This window comes from Lemur catta, chromosome 22, assembly GCF_020740605.2.
Source record: "Lemur catta isolate mLemCat1 chromosome 22, mLemCat1.pri, whole genome shotgun sequence".
In the NCBI taxonomy this organism is placed as follows: domain Eukaryota; kingdom Metazoa; phylum Chordata; class Mammalia; order Primates; family Lemuridae; genus Lemur; species Lemur catta.
The window spans coordinates 23,610,205-23,634,394 of record NC_059149.1 but is presented as its reverse complement, the minus strand read 5'-3'; the positions used below and the strand labels follow the sequence as shown (position 1 = coordinate 23,634,394).

The 24,190-nt window shown below is 37.2% G+C and overlaps 1 protein-coding gene, 1 non-coding gene and 1 pseudogene across 5 annotated transcripts in view; 2 read left to right on the top strand and 1 right to left on the bottom strand.

Annotated features, from left to right (window-relative positions):
• Positions 1 to 15,571, bottom strand: part of ADAM7 (ADAM metallopeptidase domain 7) — a 35,302-nt gene extending 19,731 nt beyond the window's left edge. For 2 of the 4 annotated variants that reach the window (XM_045535287.1, XM_045535288.1), the window contains exons 1-9: positions 15,362 to 15,571; positions 14,243 to 14,346; positions 11,857 to 11,933; positions 8,999 to 9,077; positions 7,589 to 7,665; positions 6,382 to 6,571; positions 5,007 to 5,060; positions 3,503 to 3,574; positions 1,712 to 1,881 (exon numbers count right to left, since the gene is read on the bottom strand). In XM_045535287.1, coding sequence (XP_045391243.1) covers positions 1,712 to 1,881; positions 3,503 to 3,574; positions 5,007 to 5,060; positions 6,382 to 6,571; positions 7,589 to 7,665; positions 8,999 to 9,077; positions 11,857 to 11,933; positions 14,243 to 14,346; positions 15,362 to 15,413 — 875 coding nt within the window. In that variant the 5' untranslated portion in view covers positions 15,414 to 15,571. Of the gene's footprint in view, positions 1 to 1,711; positions 1,882 to 3,502; positions 3,575 to 5,006; positions 5,061 to 6,381; positions 6,572 to 6,673; positions 7,545 to 7,588; positions 7,666 to 8,998; positions 9,078 to 11,856; positions 11,934 to 14,242; positions 14,347 to 15,361 lie in introns of those variants that run through there. The other 2 variants (XM_045535289.1, XM_045535290.1) reach the window with 2 other exon arrangements.
• Positions 770 to 845, top strand: LOC123626756. Its single transcript, XR_006730994.1, has one exon. It is a non-coding gene; the product is annotated as a small nucleolar RNA SNORD74 (small nucleolar RNA).
• LOC123626736 lies at positions 11,040 to 11,205 on the top strand (annotated as a pseudogene).
• Positions 15,572 to 24,190: the final 8,619 nt, after the last annotated feature.

Below are 24,190 nucleotides of genomic sequence, written 5' to 3'. Positions count from 1 at the left end.
TTAGAGTTGGGTGAGTTTACAAAGAGCTGTCAGGGACTGGAGGACCACCATCCTCCTCCCTTACCCTCCCAAGTAGCTAGGACTACCGATACACACCACAATACCCAGTGAATATTTTTCTACTTTTTGTAGAGATGGGGTCTTGCTATGTTGCCCAGGCTGGTCTCAAACTCCTGGCCTCAGGTGATCCTCCCGCTCCAGCCTCCCAAAGTGCTAGATTACAGGCATAAACCACTGCATCCAGGCTCAGTCTTTAAATTTTCTGATCAAAAAGAAATGCTGTACTTCTTTACTACTGAAATGTTCCTGTCTCCACATTTTAAGTGTCAGTATTTGACCGTGCATCCTGAAGATCTTGGGGAAACACCACCTATGGAGATGAAGCACCAGGGGAAGTATAACTAGAGTCTTACTTCTCTTATGGCCATTTGAAAACAAAGGTAGCACCGTGATAATGCCCCATCTACTGTCGTGCCACTTCTAAATCTATATGAATATCAAAGGGAAGATATACAAGAAGCCCAACACATAAGAAGTCCCAAATATGATACTCAATTTGACATTGAGTAAGTAGCATTTCACCCCATCTGCTTATTTGTTCTATTGATATGAGAGGCTACCAGTCAGAGTAAGAGATACTCTGTGGAAGTAAAAGGTTTTCCACTTATACCTATTTAAATATTTCTGGACTTACTTATTAGTATTATAAAATATATGTGCAAGGAGGGGGCAAAGAGGTTAATTTTTCCCACTATGAAATTTATGGTGATATCCCTCTGATGAAACCTATGTTGGTAGGGACATCTGAGAGAGTCAATGATTGCCAACCACTCTGATGGTGGAAAAATGGGGGAAAAATAAGTTTATGGTGATATTGTACTACCACCCACCCCCATAATTTTGGGGCATGCTACTGCATGATATTCAAGCCCAAGCCAGGCACAGCTATACCTCTGGAGACATATAGGCCACCCCAGATGTGAAAATGAGGAATGATATTACTTTGAATGTCTGATTCAGTCTCATCAATCTGCCAAAGGAATGGACTTGATCTCTGACTACAGGCTTTGAAAGCTTTGTGTTTCTGAGTTCAGACTGGAAATTAACATCTAGATAATACTAGAAAAAAACATTAGCAGGCTGTGTTTGCCAACCTTAGAAGAGATACTAATATAGGTAGATAAAGTAGGTAAAGTGGATACCACTCTAATATAGTAGCTTTAAGGGCATCAGAAGAGATGCTCAAAGATGCCATTGTTCCAACGTAGTTCCTCCACAATTTAGCATTCCTTAGGATAACAGAACTATATGAAACACAAGGTTGGATTAAGTTCAGTTCCATAAATATTTATCATTTTCTCTGGGCTAAGTACTGTGCTAGATATTTTGAATAATAAAAATGGCCTCCATTTTTAAGAAAGTAATGATTGAGCAGTCTAGACAAATTCACATCTACTTTGTTTACCTAATGGTATTTTCAACTCTGCCAAGGAATATATCAGATTTTTCCTTTTTAGGAAATCAATATTAGAAAAAAAGATTATTAAGTAGTCCACTTGGAAATTTTCTGTAAAGCTAGAAATAACATTTTATCCCTATCAACTACCCCAAAGTCAATTGCTTTAAAAAGTTTTTGTTGTTGTTCGTTTATTTTGTTTTCTTTTCTTAATAATCCACTTAAGTTATGCAGAAAAATAGAGTAGCCACATACCTGAGCAATAAAACATGATCAAAATCCTTCCTTGTTTTAAGGACTCTTTCTTGCCAAGTTGAAAAACGCAGTAAGGTAGTTTCTATGTTTGAATCTAATTCTATCTTATCTCCATTTGTCCACATTTCAAGGCCAACCAACGTCACATGGATGTTCAAGGTTTTATAAATCTGTTCAAAGAAGAGATTGTTTTTCAAAAAGTCAAGTTGTTGGAAGGATCTTTCATCACGACTGCATTCCTTTACATTTCTTTAAAAAATAGCAATTTTCACTCATGAGGGACATAAGGCCTCATTTTATAAATAAACATATTAACATGGGATGCAGAGTGAATTGCCTAGAATACTGGGTGAATTTCTATGGTCAACAATGAAACTTGACCAAAATAATCTGACTCTCCTTGAACTATATCATAAGCCTAACAGGCGCTGGTCTCAGGATGGGTCTAGAAGAAAATTCTCAGGTTACAACTGGTCTGAAAACATGACTTTACTAACAGTGGCACATGGTGGAATGAATGTTCTTTATTCATCTCTCTACTTTAGACCAAGAGGGCAGGTTAGAAAGTTGGTATTAATTTTCAAAAACTTAGCTTAGCTGCTGTGTTTGATCTTTATGGTTGATTTTTAGAACTATTTTTTTTTTCATCTGAGAAACCTTACTGGGGAAGGCTTAAAACAAGCAGAAATAGGTGCAGTCCATAAGTCTTCTCACCCCTATTCCCACCTGTTTTGTAAATTCCTAGTTGATAGATACTTTTATGCCTGGACAATAGAAGACAGAATTTAAGCAACTATTGCGAGAATTTTGAGACAAAGACTATGTGTTATATCAATGTTATACTGCATAACAGCCAGTATATGTAGGCTGAAAGAGAAAATAAATGATTATCTATAAACACTTAAGAACAGAAATGGAAAGGTTACGCATACAATGTTACTAGAGAATATAACTAGTTATTAAGAAGTTTAATGCTCATATCATTCCTATAACATTAACTTTGCATTAATTTTCTACTTTTCATAACCTGTAGAATATGCTGAATTTCAGGTGTCAAAATTATAGCCTCAAAAAGTCATTTCATAATCATAAGAACTAGGTTCCTTTTAAACACCTATGAAATTAGGCATCTAGTCAAACCATGACTCCAAACCTACACTGGAGACTGTGATACCATCCTTATTTCTCTTGGCCCTGATCTTAGTGTGGAATAAACTTTGTGTGTCAGATCTACAAAATGAGGATAACCTGGGCTTTGTGGACCCTCTCTATTCATGGGTACACTTTACATTTATAAAACTGGTTGCAAGTGCAAATGGAAACATTAGGGGTTACCAGTTCATCCTAACTTAGACAAATTAATCCTTTTAATGTATTTTACTGAAAGAGTTACCCCAGTTTCTGTGTAAAACCCTGGGCAATTAAGTTATAGCTTGAAAGACTTATTGTTATACAAGGTCATGGAACAGCGATATAAAGCAGTGAGATTTGGTTTATAGTGATTGGTTTTCAAATTCTTTATGCATTTCTTCATAAATTTTGTGATTAGTGACCAATATTTGAAACTTATTTAAATATTAAATGGCATTTATTTGGAAAACCAAAAACTAAGAGCTGTGATTTGTTGCTATTATTTTTTCAATGAATTTTTGCTAATTAGTCTACTTGGTGAATTTTTGTGGTTTGGACTGCTTCAGTTCAGGGGGACACGATAGGCCAACAGAGATCTATCCTAAAAGGTTCTTTGAATTTGTATTTTCAGGTTAATTCAAAAACTATATCAAATCTTACCATGTTGACAAAATTGACCATTCCCCAAATTCTGTTCCTTAGTTTATTGTAAGGATGATTATTCCTACGATACTGGAAATATAAACATCATATCAACATGTATTAATAATAGGAATTAAATAAAAGGTCAACAAAATATTTCACCCATTATGAGATATTACAAAGACAAAAAAACATTGGCTAATGAAGAAAGAGTCCTCCTTCCAGTCAGCTAACACCAGGCAACTTACACAGAAATACATTTTTGATATAAAATATTACTAAATACAGCAGTTTATAAAGACGTGCTTTGGCTTAGCACCACTTTAAGTTTTTTTTTTTTTCCTAACTTTGTCCCCTTTTCACATTACGTTACATTATTTATTAAACCAATGGATTAGTGTTCTTTAGAGTCCATTTTTGTCATGTTGAAGAAACACCACCTATTAAAGCTTCATAGAATTATTATATTGCAAACAACAACAACTTTACCATCTCTTCTGCGCCTATGGTGATCACAAACTGAGGAATATGTAATAAAAAAACACCCTGGAGCCAGAATTGTGCTGAAGAGTGTTAGGAAACTGTGTCTACCAATTTCCTGTTCCAGCCTATTCCAACTTTTGTTCTCTTCTTACAACTGAATTCCCTTCTTGTACTATCAGGACCTCGTGATCAATTATCAATTTAGACATGATAAAATATACTTTATAACAACATTAGGTATCCTGTAGGGGTAAATGCAAATGGTCAAACTGCTTTCATAGTAAAAACCAAAAATAAATATGCTTTCCTTGAATCCCGAAAATATCCACTGGTTACCATTCCATTGTTCTTCCATCATTTTAAATATCTAAATACCTCTAACAGCATTAGAATCTCTTCAATTTTCATCTCACACCTACTCAACTTACTATGCTGTGATTTTAATTGCTACCATTTAATTGAAATTCTTGACAGCCCACAAATGTCCTCTTAACTATCAAACGCATTGAGTGCTTTTTCCTTTCTGATCATCTTGTCCACATTGAACATTGATCATTTTCCCTTTTAAGACATCTCCTACCATCTTGGTTTCTATTCTCTGATACACTTATTTCCAAATTTAAGTCTTTTGCTTCTCAGGAGGTTTAATTCCTCAACTTCTATCTGCACGTATTATGGGTCACCCTTGAATTTTACTTACTGTTCTGACAGAGATTTTCTTCTTCATTTTTACTCCTCAGAGATTTTCATTGTTTCTTTTTGAGCTCAACTATAGATTGCTAGCATGTTTTCAGTTTCTTATTCGTCATTCAGTATTTCCATATGTTCGTCATAGGGAGGGAGGCTCTACTTTGAATCAGTCTACTATACTGCCAAAGAACTCAGTAGTCTCTTACCTACATCTGTCTGGAGAGGCTAAAAACAGAACTTTGAGCCCATTATGGAACTCTGACTAGGACACTTTTCTCCTTGATGTTAGAGTCACAACTACAGCTTTATAAGGATGAATGAAGAGCAAAATATTCATCTGAAAACTTACCACGCTATCATCGGCAACAACGAACAGTTCAACATACTTTTCATTATGGATGTTCTGTAAATTTACAGAAAATTCAGTGAAGTGTGATTAACATTTTTTATCTTAACGTTTTAAGTTGAAAAGAATCTAACATTTTCAAGGTGAGAAATGTTAATATTATGGATACCAAAAGGTGAGGCACATGAGTATATCGGGTAATGTTATTAATTTATCTAAGTGAGATCCACTATATGATTAAACATGTGGCCCTATACATCAGATTTTAATGATTCTGGAGCAACATTTCATATTTGATTATACTTCCTTTCTTTGTTTAGTCTTTCAGGTCAAATAAGAGTTATAAATAATCATGAATCCAGACTTTAGGGTTTATTTTTTCATTTATAAAGTAAATACTTAATAAGTAAGCTCATGTGAAAAGCACCCATCTACAGTTGAGAGCTAAAACACAGGACTGACTAGCAGAAGTGACTGTATTCATTCTACTTCCCCTTCTGCCTCCCCACCTCCTAATTTGCAGCAGTCTCAACTGAAAGGAAACATGAATAAATGTTGCTAGTCATAGATCTTTTATTTTTATATAACATCGATACCAGGAAATTCTTCTAAGTTCTCAGCTTTCAGTGTATATGCACCAACGTTCATGCATATTCTATGAGAACAAACCAGAGGCATAGTATTAAAAGATTTGACTTTTAATACTTTTTGTGGACTGCATAATCATTTATTTGTTGATTTGTTGGATCGAGAAACATCTATTAGGCATCTATTATGTTTCAGACACTATATGGATTATGGACATGAGAAGTAGATAAACAATCATGTAGCTTATAAGCTAACATCTAGTGGGAATTTAAGAGGATATGAACTAGTCATATACAAAAGTCTGAAACACACAGGACTATGTTTATGCCACCAAACCACCAAGAAATGACTTGTTTTTATCTTATCCTTAGTTGTCCTTAATCATTAAAATATTTGGCCCGATCAAAGTGGGAGAACCTAGTTTGGCATCAACAATTCCCCCCAAAATGGCAGGGAACACAAGGAAAGACAATATCTAAGATAGGTTTCAGAACATTGCAAATTTCATTCTTTCCAACCACTTATAGACCCAATGTTGTCAATCTACATGTAGGGTTGTAGAGATCCCCCCTTTCTTAAAATTGATGGAACAAACTGAGATTTACCCTAGGGAATAAACGCTTTCTACATTGGTAACAAAAACAAAAATTTGAATTTCAAATTTCAGACCAATGAAGTGGCAGACTCAGGGTAGCACATATTATTTCATTAGCTGGACTCATAATCTCTCCCTTCAAGATTATAAAGAAAATGAGAGGTGTTTTACCTGGGGTAAAGATATATTACTCACTTTTGTTTGGGAGTCTTCTTTAGATATAGTATCGCTTGAAACAGTTTTCCTGGTGAAGTTACGCTCTGTACAAGAGTAATTGGTGGCATATGGCAACCTCGGGTTATATTTAAACACCAAATGTTCTCCCTCATCCGAGTATTTCACTGGTTCAATGAGGTACCTTTGGTCAGAGACTCTGAAAAATCCCCTGTAGAAATTGAGAATACAGCACGTATTCAAGATCTACAAGTACTCTATTTCATTTTACTGACTTCGCCTTTTCAAGAAAGGGAAACTACAAAGTCAGTACCTCATGAGCATGTAGCTTCTGGGTGCTTTGGGTGGACATAGGATGACACGTGGCCTTTGATTGAATGAATAACTTTTTCAAGGAGTCAAATTATCTGGATTTTCAGGAGAAGTTTCACAATCCAATCTCTGCTTTGAATGTAAGAAGAGGAGCAATTCCCCCCTGTGGTTGTGGATTGCTGGCGTCTTTTTTTTTTTCCTCACCATTTTGGTGACTTGTTATGTCTATCATGCATTAAATGTAGAGTAAATATTCACATATGAAAGTAAAAATATTACTATATGGTAATTTCATCACTAAAGGGGTTCTCATTCTTGGAAATACTGGGAACTATTCGAGTAAATTCCCCACCAATGAAGAAAGAATTCCTTGTTCTTCTACCCTTTACCTCTCCACACTCTCCTTTGTCCTGGAGCCCAGGATTCTAAAGAACTATAGGCTTTTCCCTGACTTTTTACCTTTTAGAGACTGGAAACAGGCTGATTTACAAAAAAGCTAAACTAACAAAGCTTGATGGTATAGTGGGAATTCATAGAAGTGGCAGTAAAGAGACCTGGATTTTGGACTCAGTTCTACCACCAGCAAACTGAATGTTTGCAAGCAAGTCTCTGATTTCAGTATCCCGGTCTGTAACATGAGAGGATGGGCTAGATGACTTGCATTAATCTCCCAGCTCTGAATCCCTTGCTCACACACTGCAACACTTGTCTTGTTTAGGACTGTGCATGAGACATCTCTTTGTGAAAACATAAATCCTAGGCTAGGGCTGATGTTCACTGCTGAAACTATCCAGTATCTCTTTTTCCCATATTTTTTTCTATTTACCAGCCTGAGTAAAAAGAAATAAGTGAAGTGAATGTCTGTGAAAATCCACAGGGAAACTCATAAAGGAAGAGGGAAGATGCGTTGCGTTACCTGAGACCGTTACACGTGCTGATGCTGGCAGCAGAGTGATATTCGTGTATGATGGCTCCCTGGTAAAAACAGTGATCCTGGAATAGGAGAGGACACTATGAACACATTCATAAATATTTATATTATGCAAATATTAGTATCTAAATATTTTTAGTTCCAAATAGATCAGTATTTCATTCTGACAAATTATATTTCATATTTGTTCATGTATTCATTCATCACACTCTTTCATTTAGACATATTTGAGCCTGCTTTGGAGACCTCTGGTTTTAACTGCGTGATCACTTTGTGTAAATTGATGTATGGATTCTTCCCCTACAAATTCGATCGTCTATTAGATGACGGCACCAATTGTAGAAACGTGACCTTTTTTCTTAGAAATATTACTGCTTTAATCCATCCTAAAATCTTTACCACACTGACCCTTCTGTGATAATATTATATTTTTTCCCAGTTGCCTATGAAATCAAGCCAAATTCTTGATCATTGCTAAAAGTAGGTCTGACTCTCCAACCAGTTCCTCTCATAACTCTCTCTCCTTCCTCTCTGCCTCAATTAAGTTGGTATCTTTTATTACTCCCTACTTGATGTCTCGCCCATGGTAATCCCATCAGATAATCATCTTTCCCATCATTTCTATCTCCTGCCTTTGGGCGACACTTTTCATAGCCCTTCAAGGAACTCATAATATTACAGGTCAATAACCAACCTCTGCAGAGAAGAGTGTTCCCTATTTTTCCTTCTGTCCTATTTTGCAAGATTGCATGAAGACCTGGCTCTCAGAGAAGTTAACAGTTGCTTTTTGAAAGTATACTTTTGGCAGGAAAGAGTGATGTCGTTCTTGGTTAGAAGGCTACAGAGGGCATCTTCTGGAAAGGGGAATGAAGGTATAAAGTAGAATCTGTGTCTACTGGAATAATATTAATGATGATTCAGCCAAGATTTATTTGGAAAATGAATAAGAGGCCTCAACGCTGGTGCCTCAGAAGGAGTGGGCAAGGGGGTGAGAATCACAGGAGGATCAGTGCAATGGAGATTCTAAAGTTATTTCATATCTTTGGATTTTGTCCATTTAGCTTGATCACAATCTCATGAGGGTGCCTTATACTTCTTTGGTGTCCTGCTTAAACCTTCTCCCAGATTCAACACCATTCGAGTGTATAGAAGTCAGTTTAGTAAAGAAAGATACACCAGTAGTCATTGATTGCCTTGTTAGTCAGCAATCAGCTTCCTTTAGGCTTCACGGGGTCATATTTTCTATTTTGGGATCATTCAGTATGAATAGTCAATTCAGGATTTATTTCTGATGTAGCACTTCCCAGAGCAGCTTGTAAAGCTAGAATTGGTTTGGACATCACATTAGGAAATGATAGTTTTAGAGAAAAGACATAGGAAAGTTCCATAGGATACCATGATCTGAGGATGCCTGGTGAGTGCTTCTCCTCTTATGGAGTAGTACGTTTCACTGTAATTTGAGGCTAAGAACTCCCTGAAAAAGAGGGCAGAGAGGTAGTAAAATTTATGCATTCTAAAAATCTGGCAGATAAAACCAATCATGTGATGGAGAAGGCTTCGGGGTGCTTTCAAATCTCAGCAAGGTCCTCTTCTTCTAAAAATAGAAAAGCAAAATCAAGCCCACTCAAATGAAAAGCCTTTCTATCTAAATTTCATAGTTTTATAAAGGAAAAAAAAATCTCACAATTTTAGCAAAGCAGCCTTGTGAAAAGAACTCAGAGAAAATGTTATATAAGTCAAAAATCTGAGAGCCTAAATTAATGCAAAACATACATGATATATGTGAATATATCTTAATATATAGTAACCTAACAGCTACACAGATAAGAACAGTATGTATTAAATATAATGAATTCCCATAAGCCCATACTGTACTTGGAGTTGAACCCAATCTCTATTTCCCACCACAAGACCCCACCCCTTGTAGTGGTCCCTGTATTTATTGTGATGGTTCTGAACACAGTCTGCTTTACTGCGCTTTAACAAGTATCATTGAATAATTTTTTTTCTTTAATACCTCTTTGGACTACTGCTGGCCACTTCTTAATCCCACCCTCAACGTGACAAACTTCTGGAAGTGCTTCAAAAACCAGTTCAAACACACTTTCTGACTCCATCAAGCAGATTCTGAGCTTCCATCCACTGTGTGTATTTCACACTTCCAGAGATCTTCACTTTCATGTTACCACACTTTGTCATGTATTATGGGATCGGCAAACCTTTTCTATAAAGACCAAGACAATGAACATTTTAGGCTATGTGGGACACAAAATGGTCTCTGTTATGTGTTTTTGTTTTGGTTTGTTTTCACTGTAAACATTCCAAATTTTAAAAATTTGCCTTAGAAAACATTGGCCAATTTGGCCCATCAACTATGGTTTGCTGACCCTTGACGGATTATGTCAATCTTCAAGGTTACCTGTGAACCCCTTTCGGAAAGGGACATTTCCCCCTTTTATTTGCGTCTCTCTGCTTCCTAAGACGTTATTTAGAACATTGGCAGGGTTCAATAAACAAATGCGGAACTAACGTTCAAAATGAACTAACTACAGAATTTCACTCCTGCTATGACTGAGTAACCTACTGTGAGACCGACGTTCTGTATGTAATAATTTAGTTCTGAACAACACACAAAAAAGCCACCACCTGAAGGATCTGATTGCTGAACCAAAGCAGGCAGACTCTGGAAGGAAGCCCAGCCTGAGGAGAGCTCCCCATTTTTACAGCTTTTTCAGGCTGAAATCTGCCTTGTTGGGGATGGCTAAAACTTTGCTAGAAAACCACCATCTTTCTGATTTGAAAACCCACAGAACAGACTTGGGAGAAATCACAGTCACAGGAATGTATATGGTAACCATGGAAATAAATTATGGGACTAACCTAAGTGTCCATCAACAGAAGAATGAAGAAAATGTGGTCAGTAAACACAACGCAATTCTATTCAGTGTTACAGCGTTAAAAAAGAAGCAAATTCTATCCTTTGTGACAACATGGATGGAATTGGAGAACATTATGCCAAGTGACATAAGCCAAACACAGAAAGACAAATACTGCTTGATTTCATTTCTATGTGGAATCTCAAATAATCAAATTCATGGAAGCAGAGAGTAAAATGGTGGTTACCAAAGGCTGGAGCTGTGGGGGAAATGGGGAGATGATGGTCAAAAGGTACAAAGCCTAAGTTAGGCGGGACAAATAAGTTAGTCTGTGTGTTTTTTAAGATCTGTTACACAGCATGGTGAATATATTTAATAACAGTGCATTGTACATTACAAAATCTCCAAGGGTAAATTTCAAATGTTCTCACTGCAAAAAAATGATTACTTAAGGTAATGGATATGTTAATTAGCTTGATGCAATTATTTCACGTTGTATTCATAAATCATAACATCCCTTTGTGCTCCATAAATATACACAACTATTAATATAATTTGTCAGCTTTATGCAGCGGCAGTATCATAGCCAATGAGGTTTATCCAAGGCACGATTATTGCTGTAAGTTGTCTATTTACCTTAAAAACAAATGAATAAATAAAATTCAAGGGCTATGTGGATATGCATTGAAGGTTTAGGCATTTCATTGTATAAAATTTTACATAAAGAGAAAAAACTATAAACTAGTGTTAAACGCTAATGATAATCTTATTGAAGTATTTAGGGGAAAGTATACCGATAGGCAATGTAATTTGAAATGCATAAAAATAAGATGGAGGATGAATGGACTGATTGCTGGATAGCTGGATAGAGGAGTGAATGGATGGGGAAATATTATATAAAACAAGCATAGTAAAATGTTCACTGGTGTATATATATCTTAATGGAATTATGGGTATATGAATGTTCATTACAAAATTATTTAACTTCGCTGCTATGTATAAAAAAATTTTACAGTAAAGTGGAAAATGAACAAGATGCAAGGTAAGTGGAATACAATCATTTTTGTGATTATCTTGAAATAGCATATATAAAACTAATAAAGTACTTGGTTGCATAGTAGATTCTAAATTAATATTTCTGGTGCCTCATGTGCACACACAAATGTAACTTTTCACCTGTTAATGGATTTGTTATAATGAAAACAAAGTTGACCCAATCAGTGTTTCCACTGGATTAAGGAACAATCTGATTCAACACTGTCGGCCTGCAAAGATTCCCCACTGACTTGAGGAATTCATTTCACTGGCAGTTTTTACAAAAACTGGGACACCATAGACCACTAAATCTACAAGGTGTTGAATCACAACAGAACTTACCTTGACCTTAGAAGATGAAGTATTAAGGTTTTTCTGTTTAGCTTTATTTCATACAACAGCTCTTCTTCATATGTTTCCTGAAAAACAAGATCCATCGTGCGACTTAAACGTGTGCTCATGTATCGAGTGCCAGGACAAGCAGTGCCGTGAGGGTTCCCTGCCTCCCGCAGTTCACCCCGCAGGCCTTCCAGGCAAAAGGGTAAATGCTGATAAAGATGAACTGGCAGAGGGCTAATATCAGGAGGATGTAACTCAAGTTATTTTTTAATGGAAAATTTTAAGGGGCTTTCTTTTCTAGCTATAAAATAAAATGGAAAATGCATATTCTCCCCTCATCTGGGGATACACCAATTAGTACCTGTCCACGCAGCAGCTCCTACACACATCTTCTGTTTGTGTATTTTTCAACAATTTTGTATATACAGTTTTATAGTCTATTTTTCCAACAATAAATTATGACCATTTCCTATTCTAATAAACGTTCTTTTCTAACGTGTGTTTTATGGTTGCAAAGCACAATGTGAATGAAACATGATGTAATCTATATCATCAAAAATTTGGTTTGGGGTATTCCACTGTAGTTAAACAGAATTGCGTTGTCAATGACATGGAAAAGATATAAGACTTTTGATAAATATTGCCAAAGTATCCTGAAGAAAGTACACATTTAGAATTTCACCATCAACTCATAGCAGTTTCTGCTTCATGAGCTTTTTGCCACTAATAGATATTATCATTAATAAAAATCTTGAAATGATAACTTATTGTGATAAACTGTTTTCTTGGATGACCATTGGCATTTATATTTTTCTTCTGTTATTTAGTTATTTGTAGTTTTCGGGTGAATTTCTGATTCATGTTCTTTCACCATTTTCTTTTGTGGTATTCTATTTCTTTATGAATCATAAAAGTTCTTTATAATTTAAGGTTCACAACTGTTGGTCATATATGTTGCACATTTCTTGGAGTTTATTATTCATTCATTTATCCAACAGATGCCATTTCAGGCACAGGGATAATATGGAAAATACAATGCGGTACGAGTTGGAGGTCCCAGCCCTCATGAAAGCCCCAGCTTGACAAAGAAGAAAAATGGAAAACCAAACACATGTAATTGAGAAGCCTTGTACTAGAAGAAAAGCAAGGACTGTGCCAGGGATATTGAAAGGAAGATTCAGGGGCAGGAAAAAGCACATGCCAAGGCCCTGAGGTAGGAAGCAGCTTGACATGTTTGAGGAACAGAGAGATGTTCAACATTGCTGAAAAACCAAGTGTACATTGAATAGAAATCAGATTAAAAGGTAGGAAGGAGCTAAATGCACAGCCTAGTAAGTCAAGGATTTGGACCTTATCCTAAGAGCAAAGAGAAGCAAAGGGTCTAGGCAGAAACATGCAGAGATAAACATGGCATTTTAGAAGGTTTACTTAATATTGATAATGGGTGAACAAAAATCGGTACTATAGACAGGGAAACCGTTTGAAGGCTGTTGATGAATGCAGATGATTTGAGCAGGGGCAGAAAAGGGGTAGATAATTTCAAAAGACATTTACATGCTGGAATCCGTAAGGCTTAGTGATTGTTTGATGGGAGAGGCAAATGGCTCAAGAGTGAGCCCAAGTTTCTGATGTACTTAACTTGTTTAACTGTGCCACTCCTGCCAGGAGGGTCTCAAGAGGGGCAGCCATGAGGAAGGGAGAGGGCAGTTTTGTATTTGATGAATGACAGGTGTGCATTAGTTAGGGCTGTTTTGATTGCACATTAAAAACCCAAGGCTTAAAATGCAAGTGCCTACTGACATAAATATCAAAGACATTCACCTAATTTGTTTTGTAATAGTGGGCATTGAAAATAGCCTAATTTTGAAGCTTATTCCCTCTTATGTATACCTATTTTTTAGAATAAACATTCATTAGTTTCAAAAATAATATTTTAAATATTTTTAATTTTAATACCTGAATAAAGACCCTTTTGAGCAACCAGTCAAGCGAGCCTTTTTATTCCTGTGAAAGCTGCCCAACTTTGCTGCAGACTCCGTAAAGCAAATAAACCTGCCTGTCAGATCTCAGGGAAAGCAACATGCTCAAGGTAGCATTGCATAGGCACCAGCTCAGAAAAAATGAGGGTGTTTTAAGTCAGCCTGGAAAGCTGTTGGTGGAACTCCTCCATAAACTGGAAAATTCAAAATGGTACCCCTAAAACCTGTGCTTTAGTCCCTTTTGTTTTCTAACTCATTGAGCAGTTGCTTACCCTCCCAAGCCCATGGGTGTGAGTTCTCAGAAAAAATGAGACTCCTCTCTTCCTACCTGCTTCTGGTTGGGAAAAGAGACAGGTTTCTACATGCCTGTGAAAGCAAAATAATCTTATTTACTAAATCAAAACCTGTACCGGTATGTCGTTATCATGGGCGTGTCCAACATCTCGCTTCTGGATCAGAGGAAGCCTTTTGGGATGAACCAGTTCTTGACCCTGTACTCCAAGGATGGCCTTTTCTGCATGGAAACAGGAGGAGGAAAATCCATCTGACATTAACACTCATCCACCGTGATTGAAAAAAGAATCGTTCTCATATGGTTCACTCGGCCCCAGTTAACAGCCATGTACAGCAACCCTATGAAATATTCCCACTTCGTATGCAGAGAAATCGAGACTGATATTTGAAAATTAGGAGAATAAGCAAAATTGGAAAGGAGGCAAAGAAATCAGGGTTCCTTGGCTTCTTCCACGTTTCATCTTGCTCTGCAGTTGTTATCTGTGCCTTCTCATTCTCCGTATGCCTGTCTCTGGATTCTGCCTCCTGTCAAAGCCTGTTTCAATGTAAATCACTGAATTTGGTCTTGCAGGGATATTTGCATTTGAAGTCTTACCTCTCAAGTATAAGGCTTTCACTTGTCAGAGAGTTTTAGGTAGCCCTGAATCAGTGCTAAACATAATCTTCTATTCATGCCCTATCACTTTGGTAGTCATCTATGAAGTAAGCCCTGATTAATTAAAGTGGTTTTTTTAAAGAGCAATTAAGAGGAGAGGGCATGGGCTTTTTGGAATATGCTCTGATTCGAATCAAGGATTTACCAGTATATTAGCTGTGTGACCACGCTTAGCATACCTAATCTCTCTGATCTGTAAATATTAGTCTCATTTTCCCCATCCGTAAAGTGAAGATATTAATATTGAATTTTAAACATTCTAACATACAAAGTGGCTACTGGCTAGCATGGTGCCTGCTATGTTGTTAGTATTCGGGTACATGTCCCCTCCTCCTTTTGCCGTGGATCCAAAGTGTTTAAGACTGATACGGCATTACGTAGACTCATAGAATGTCATGATTAGTCATAACCTAGTCCAAGTTCTAGGCTACGTTCTCAGAAAAATCACCAATAACTTCTATTTATGTGCTATCACATTAGTTGTGATGTTATTGTTTGTATCACTTACAATTTAAAGTTTGTGACTAAAGAGATATCAACCTCGTAACAAGAAAACCATGATAAAAAGAGTGAGACATACCTTCAATCTGAGAAATGAGTAAAATCATCAAATATATACACCCAGAAAACATTCTGAATGATTCGGGCGGAAGAGGACACGAGTGCCGGAGAGAAGATATGCACCTTTCTTCCTCCTTTTCTCCACTTCAAGGATGAGGACCTAACAGATAGACAGGTGGTTTTGATCCAGCACAAGGAAGCGTTCTTTAACAAAATTACACAACTTCTTAGGCACTTAAGGCTAAAACCTGGAGGCAGGACACTGTGTACTAATTAAAGACAAGAATCAAGGTGGTGGTGGGTAGAGGTGGGCTGGGCATAGATTTCTACTTCGTGTCTAGTATAAATATGATTCCAGATGCATTAAAACTTCAAAAGTGAAAACTATCAGGAATGACTTAGAAAAAGTTATTGAAGGAGGTTTATATGTATTTTTGTTGAAGAAAATGAAATGCTTGTTATGGAGAATACCCTATGTAAAAACTGTGAAGGAACATTTGATAAAACAAACAAAAGAGAAATATCAAAAATTTATGTATGTCATAAATATTAATTAAAAGATAAAAACTCCAGAAATGTATGCAACATATATAGTAAAAGGTGGGAGTATAGTATAGCACTTATGGTATAACACTCTTTCAAATCAATGTAAAAGAGAAAATACTAATAGACAAACATACAAAACACCTGGACAAACCTATCTGTATGTGTGTGTTCTCTTATGCTAGAAGAAGTATCCTGCTGCCCATATAATTCCTTTATCTGCATTTGGGAATCTAGCCCCTCTCCCCTCTCACAATATCTAATATTCACATAAACTGACCCCAGCTATGTCAACTGGAAGCTTCATTTTTTTTTTTTTTTAATTTCAGCTCATCATGGGGGTACATAAGTTCAGGTTATGTACAATGTCCATGTCCTGCCCATCCCCCCAAGGAAGCTTCATTTTGATGTTTCAATAATCTCAAGTATCTCCCTTTTGAAAAATCCTACTCTCATTTCTAGATCCCACATGTTCCTCCTCTCACCTCCGTTCCCATTCCCTTTTCAGCCAAACTTCAAGGTTTATGTGGACATCTCATGCCTATTTTCTTACCTCCAACTTACCTAACACATCCCAGTTCTAGCCTCTGCCTCTATTTTTCTACTGAAATAGCTGACTAATATCTCCAACAATTTTGTCATTTCTATATCCAACAGATACTTTGGTTCCTCATCTTACCCTCTCAACAACATTTGGCACTGTTGGCCACATCCTCCCCCTTGAAATATTCTATTTAGCTTCCTAATACAACAGTCTTTTTAACATCTTCCTAGGTCTCTGCCAACTCGTAGGCATAGCTCTTACACCCAGCCTTTAAATTTTGGTTGGTGTCAAGGTATTTATCCCACACCCTCTTTTCCTCTAACTATGCTTGTTCCAAAGCCATCTCATCTTCAGTTATGGTTTAATTATCACTATATTATGCCTCACATTTTATATTTCCAGCCATGTGCACAACAAACCTTTACAGCCAAGTTTCTACTCAATGTCTTCATTGGAAGAGCTCAAAGCCCCCCTAAAATCAATACATACAAGATTTAAATTGCTTCTTCCCCAACTTGTTGTCTGTCTTAGCTAATGATGCCAGCATCCAGTCAGCATTGCAAATCCGAAAGTCAGTATCATCACTGGCTTCCTCCATAATCAATCCATCCCTAAATATTTTTATTCTACCTCCAAGAAGTATCCCATCCACTTTCACCAGCTTTTCTGTCTCCATCCTAGTCCAACCTACCACGGGCCCTCTTTGGCTACACTCTAAAAAGTGTGATCTTTTCAATATGCAGACCTGATTATGTCATGTGCCTGTAAAAAATGCTTCACTAGTTTTTTCATGGGTGTTAGGATAAACACTCGCTTGGCTTTAAAGCCCCCAAAGGTAAATTCCTTGCCACTTACTAACGCTGTGGCTTTGAGTGAGGTATGCAACATTTCTACACCTCTGTTTTCTCACCTATAAAATGGGCATAATAATATCTACCTCATAGGGATAGTAGGAGTATTAAATGAATCTGTGCCAACCAGCATCTTATATCCTGTTTCATTCACTCTCCAACTCTCTTAATTGACTATTTACACTATTTCTTCTCTCCTCAAGTTTTAAGTCTCCTCTTCCTTCCTCTCATCTGATCACCTTGCTTTCTTGTACACTGAGAAAAAAGAAACCACCAGAAAAACTCTTACTTTCTCCCCTTATCACATCTACCTTATTATCAACAATATTTTGATGTCTCTGTGCCTCAGGTCTTTAATCTCCCAAAATGAGGATAACAATAATACCTAACTTGTAGCAGCTGTTGCAAAGATTAAATGGAGTAATTGATGTAAATCACTTAAAATCAATGCCTCCTGTATATCAAAAGCTAGATAAGTGTTGATTTTCTTCAGAGTTCTATAAACGTGGATTTTTTTTGGTTACTTTTCCTTCTACAGCTTCATCTGCTACTGTTGTTTTTTATTTTCTGTCTCTGAGCTCTTTTTCTCTTTACTCTAACACGCAATGCTTCTCCCATTCAAGTGCCTCTGGACATATTTGTCTCTTTTCCTGTTGTCCTATCCTTTCCTCCTTGGAGCCAAATTAATTCCTCATTTTTCCCTTCTCAGTTTTAGGGTCACTATCTCAAGAAAACCTTCCCTAACCCTGAAGTCTACGCCACTTTTCTTTGTAAAACAGGACTCTTTCTTCTGAAAACTTAATGTTGGTGTATCATACACTTATTAGCCTAATTATTTGAGTATCTGTCTCCTCCAGAAAACCACAAGCTCCAGAAAGCAAAGAGGGTGCTTGCTTTTGTTTATTCTAATGCCCCAACCCTGCAGGGTCTTGCAGATAGACACTGTATTCTGTATACATTTGTTAAATGAATTCCTCAACTACTTTGCAACATAATCATTGTTTGATGATACCCTTACATGTTTTCTTTCCAAAAATTTTGAACATAGCATTGAAACAGCTTTAAGCCAAACTACCATCTCTGTAAGTAGAATTTCTGACATTCTTTCAGGTCAATAGAAGAGATAGTTGAAGGCCAATGGGCCTACTCATGTATTTGACCTTCATCACACAAACGTGCGGTCACATATCAAATGGAAGTTATCGGTTTGATTCACAGTGACAGTTGAAAAGAGCATTTTCAATTGGGTGATGGGAAATAAGTTGAGCTTGCCTTTGTTATAGTCAAAATTGTGGAAAATAGAATAAACCAATTTTTAAAATAACAATCATGGAATCTCAATTATTTATAGTGTCATGTCAAATGATAAGGCTTTAAGGCATTTGCCTGATGTCTTTGATCAAGTTACGGTTAAGCTAACTTTCTAGTCTATCTGAAATATTAGAGATATGGCATTAACTATGGTTAACCCAGATGAAACAGCCAAGAACTTTAAAGAAATTCACATAAATTTTTTCGTAATTTATTCAAACCACATAACAAGTAGAAATCAGCTATTCAAAGAAGATTTCTGCCTAGCTCTGTGTTCTTTATATTATATGCTGGGGCCACTCTTCTGAGGTGGGGGAGGGGAAGCTTTGTTCTTTCTCACAATCAATCTATAATCAGTCTTTCCAACTTGAACGTCATCCCTCAATTCTAAACGCTACCAGGTCATTGGTATGGCATAGTGAAAAATGAAGATTTTATGACTAGTCTGTAATTCTTTCTCATTCTCAGGTCACAGCTTTCTGTATTTAAATTAATGAGATCACTAATGTACACAAAGTTTTTCTAAAACCAATGAACCCTGAAACAGATTTCAATATCAAAGGAACTCTGTGGAGTGCAAATGTCGAACAAAAGCAGATTTTAGAGGAGATTAAACAAGTATGAGAATGTCCTGTTCCCGTCTTATTTCTCTGCTGCCAATTAGTAAAGCATCCTCCCGTAGAAAGTGTTCTCATTGAGTCCAATCTTGGTTTCCCATGAGGAGTTCTGAGGTTGTCAATTCTTGTGCTCATTCCTTATCACCACTGGGATCAGCTTTTTACAACATAGTCAACTATAAGTATTTGTCTTGGAGGCTTCACAGGGGTGTACAGAGCTTGTCTTCTTTCTTCTTTTGATTTTTCTCATAACCCAGATACCTCTTCAGGCTTGCCCTCTTAAACTTCCTTGTTTTCTCATTCCCACTGCTTCTCCTAGCTAGCAATGTGAAGAGCAACCCCTCAGACCTTCTTGAGGACTTTGAAGAGTGAACTCACAATGGCAGAGGCCCAGGAAGAATGACAGATGACACAGAAGACAATGAGTCAGAAAGGGCAAGCTGCCCACTCCGGTGACCCAAAACACTCACCTTTGTACCACCTTTGTAAAGTGAAACGTGAAGAAAAGTTGCGGTGCATTCAAGAGAATGTAGTGAACGAAGAAAAATATCTCATATGAATTATATTAGCAATGGTCAAAGTCTCACGTAGATTTTTATTTGAAGTAAATACTTCATATAGTATTTACTGCAATAAAAATTTGAAGTAAATACTTCATATAGTATCTACTGCAAAAAATTAGCATTTTCTGTCTGACTTTAAAGTAAATATTATAAAGTACTCCAAAGCCACATTAATCAAAGGGGAACTTGTAATTCTCTTTGTAAATTCACAATTTAGTATAATTCCAGCCCATTATATGTGTTTAATCGCACTGAAAGGAACGCCAGATTCTAAACCAGGAGCTCTGTGTTCTCCTATCACTAATTCAGCTGACGAGGAAAGTCATCTATTTCTCTGGGCCCCAGTACCTTATTTATAAATTGAGATTGTCATAATGTTTGATCTCTAAAATCTTTTTAACTTCATAAAAGCTGTATCTCCATGATTTTATTTTTTTTCCTTTTCTTAAACCTTCTTCATTGTAAGCAGAGATTTTAATTTGCCAGAATAATGCAAAATTTGCAGTTAATACTCTCAGATTTTCCATTCCCAAGCACAAATTTATCAACTAATATACATAGAAAATGTCATGGAATAAATACAAGAGCCATAAGAAATTCACTCACTCTTCCTATGGAGTGGCAGATCACAGTAAATAGAGTGTATAATAATTTTGCCTCTTAATTCTAATAATCACATTATTTAGCTAGTCACATTGAACAAATTACTTGATATGCCTGGAATCTTGGTTTTCTCATTATCAACTAGGGATAGTAGTAGTGCGTTCTATATAGGATCACTATGTACATGAAATAAGATAACTAAAGAATAGTGCATAACACATACATAACTCTCAATTTTGTTAAAGGGTTGACAACTTTCTCACCTTCAATTTCACTGCTTCACAGCAGCTTTAAGAAATATGCTAAATTCAGTAAGGTCTAAATGGTTTACATCACACAGATTTAAAGCCAACTGGTGACAGGGTATGAAAAGCAATATAATTAGATTTTCTCCTGTTGAATAAGTAGGTCCAAGGTGATAGCATTCAGGATTCTACTCATAAATCCCATATTCCTACAGAACCATGTCACAGCTTATTCTCACTCTTCAGTTCTCTAACACCTCCTCCCTGATCTCTGATAACTGATGACCTTGCTTCCTATTTAGTGAAAAAAAGAGAGACAATCAGAAAGGAATTTCTACAAGCCCACCATCAAATTTCCCACCCATCTGTGCCCTATCCTCTGACTATCTTACAGTTCCCAAGGGTGAATGGGCCATGCTCCTATCGAATATTGACACTTACACTTGTACACTAGACTCCGCTCCTTTCCCCATGAAAAGACAACGTGCTGGCAGCAATTAGCCCCCTCTTGCATCTTCCCTTCCCCCTCCATCCTGGAGCATTTCCATGAGCATCCAGACAAGCTCTAATTTCCTTCATCTTTAAACAAATTATAGCAACTCTCTTGATCTCACATCTGCTTCCAGCAACCTCAACATTTTTCTGATCCCTTTGTAACTAAATCTCTTCAAAGAGTTATCTATAATCATTATCCCTAGAGTTCTTCTCTTCATACTCTAAGTCACCCCCCCATCAGGTTTCTGTCTCCACTACTCTATGGCAAGTACTCACCAACGAGCCCCATATTTTACATCCAGTGGTTGGTTCTTAGCTTTCCTGATTTCATTGGACCTCTCAGTCATGCCTGATCTGTTATTTATTGATCATCTTTTTTTTTCAATACACGTTCTCTACTTGCCTTTCAGGCCAGCTTTTTCTTTCTCATTAGCAGCTCCTTCTCACTTCCGTTCACTTATTTCTTCTCATGCTCCAGACATTTAAACGTTGCACGGGCCCCAAAGCCCATGCTTTTTGCTTATCCTGCTTTCTGTCTACACTTATTCCTTTGGGGAATCTCAACAAATTGCATGTTTCAAAATCTTTAGCTATGTTGATGACTGTCAAATTCATATAACCCAGAAATATTCCCTTGACTTCAGTTATTGATCTGTCATCTCCATTTTGATGCCCAGTAGGCACCTCAATTTTAATTTATACAAAAATTAAACTCCTAATCTTTATCTTCAAAATTATTTTTCCAAATGTCTTCCTCATCTCAGATAAATAGCAATCATGTCTCCCATCCAAGTACTAACCAGGCCCAACCCTGCTTAGCTTCTGAGAGATGTCACCATAGCTACTCAAGCCAAAGACACTGGAGCCATCCTGGACACCTTTGTCTCACACTCCACACAAAATGTGTCAGGAAATTTTGTTGTCTCAACCTTCAGAATATAATCAGATTCTAGCCCCTGCTCATCTTCTCCACGACTACCAGTCTGAGCAAATCCCTAGTCATCTCTCGCTTGGATTTCTGTAATAACCTCCTTATCAGAGGCTTCCCTGCTTCTATCCTTGCTTCTCTCCCATAATTCTATTTTCCAAAAATAGCCAGTCTCCCTCTTCAAATGGATGCAATGCCATGTCATTCCTCTGTTTAAAACCCTGCAATGGCTTCTTATCTAGCTGTAAGTAGAAGCTAAATTCCTTGTAATGCTCTCCAAGTCCCTGCTTTCTCTGGTGCTCTGGGACTCACCACCCTTTCTTCTCCTGCACTCCTTTCAGCTACTCTGTTCTTCTTGGGGGCCAACAAATACGCCAGCGTGCTGTCCTTTCAGGGCTCCATGCTCATGGCTCTCTCCCTCACCTCTTTTAGTTCTTTCTTCCAATGTCACCTTTTCAATAAGACCTTCCCATTTTTCAGAATGACCAAGTGCTTCCCACTCTATTTTAAATTGCATCGTCCTGCACATACATACATCTAAACACTCATCCCCCTCCACACTTGGTTTTTTTATCCTAGCACTTTTTATAGCATCTGGCCAATGAAGACCTTTATTTATGGATTTTTCATCTCCTTCCCTCTACTAGAATATTGAGAATTTTGTCTGTGGGTTCATGCTACATCCCCAATGTCCAGAATAATCCCTCACATATAGTAGCCTGCCAATAAATACGTTTAGTGTGAATTAGCCGTTAATTTGAGGATATTGTCATTATAGCTTACATTTTCCTTTTAAGAAACTGAGTATTATCAATGAGTGATCAAGACTCTAGACTCACCTGCCTTTCTGAAGAGGATTTCCTAGTAGCATGCATGGCCAAATGTAAACAGATATAAGTTATCATGGCCAGCTATTGTTTGCAAAATGTTTTAAAATCTACTGGAAAAAAAAGTAAGAACTGTATTTTTCATGAACTGATGATTTGGTTGGTTAGCCTACTCAGTTCTTGGTGTCCCTGTTCCTTTTTTTGCCATAGCTGTGTGAGTTCTCCCATGTAGCTGTCTCTCCTTTCATCTTCCTACAGTTTTGCTGAAACCCGCCCCACACCCACCTTTCCCAAACCCACACGTGTGGGATTGCATTTTTCATGATTCCTCTGTGACCCTTCCCTGACTCCTAACACTCTGCCTACCTCTGCCCTTCAGTCTGCATGTTGGTGTGTGTGTACCTTTGAGTGAGTTTTAGATCTTTGTTTTGCTTGTTCTTGTGGACTAGCTGTAATGAGGTCTGAAATAATTAGTAAGGTAGTTTTGTTTAGATCTTAATAAGGTGACATATTGGAAGGTGCATGTCCTCTATCTGTTGCTGCTCCCAGACACTTGTAATGCCAGAAACTATTAGTCAGAGTTTCATTTTATTTTCCAAAATATGCGCAAGCTCCTTGAAGACAGAAGCCATGGCTAACATTCACGTGTCCCCCCCTGCAGGGTCTACAAACACCAGATCATGCACAGTGTTGGGACTCAATAAACAGTTTAAGAAGCTGACTAATTTATCATAACTTTAGTGTCACATTCTGTTTACAGAATAGAGGATAAATAGCATAGATTGTGACTGAAAAAAATTTACTACTACAACTCTCATTTTCCTAAACATTTGTATTATATTCTAGGTCTCTGTATAGTTAGCCGAGCGAGGGCTGCTGAAAAGGCCCAGAATTACCTGTGATCAAGAGCTATTCATGAACCATCAAATACTGGGAGCTGAGGTCATATTAATACTTGTAATAACTTAAATATCCATCATTCTTTTTTTTTTTTTTTTTTTTTTTTGAAAATAGAAATGAATGCGATAGCATCTCTACAGTTGGCCCATCCAAATTCTGTAGACCATTTTCACCCACAGTGGTACCTTCCGGCACAGCTTGATCTGTGTGTGCCTGCACCACAGCACCCCATTAATCATGGGCCAGAGGCTGAGGATGGTCCTCAAACCTGTGCCAGAAACTCCCCACTGCCAAGGTTCTCTACTGGCAGAAGAAAGTTAAGGAAAGTATTTTGGCACCCAGAGAGTCCTTGGGTTGGAATGCATCTGAGCTGGGTTTGTAATTAACCTCTGTAACTAATGATAAAATAAAACTGATTCCC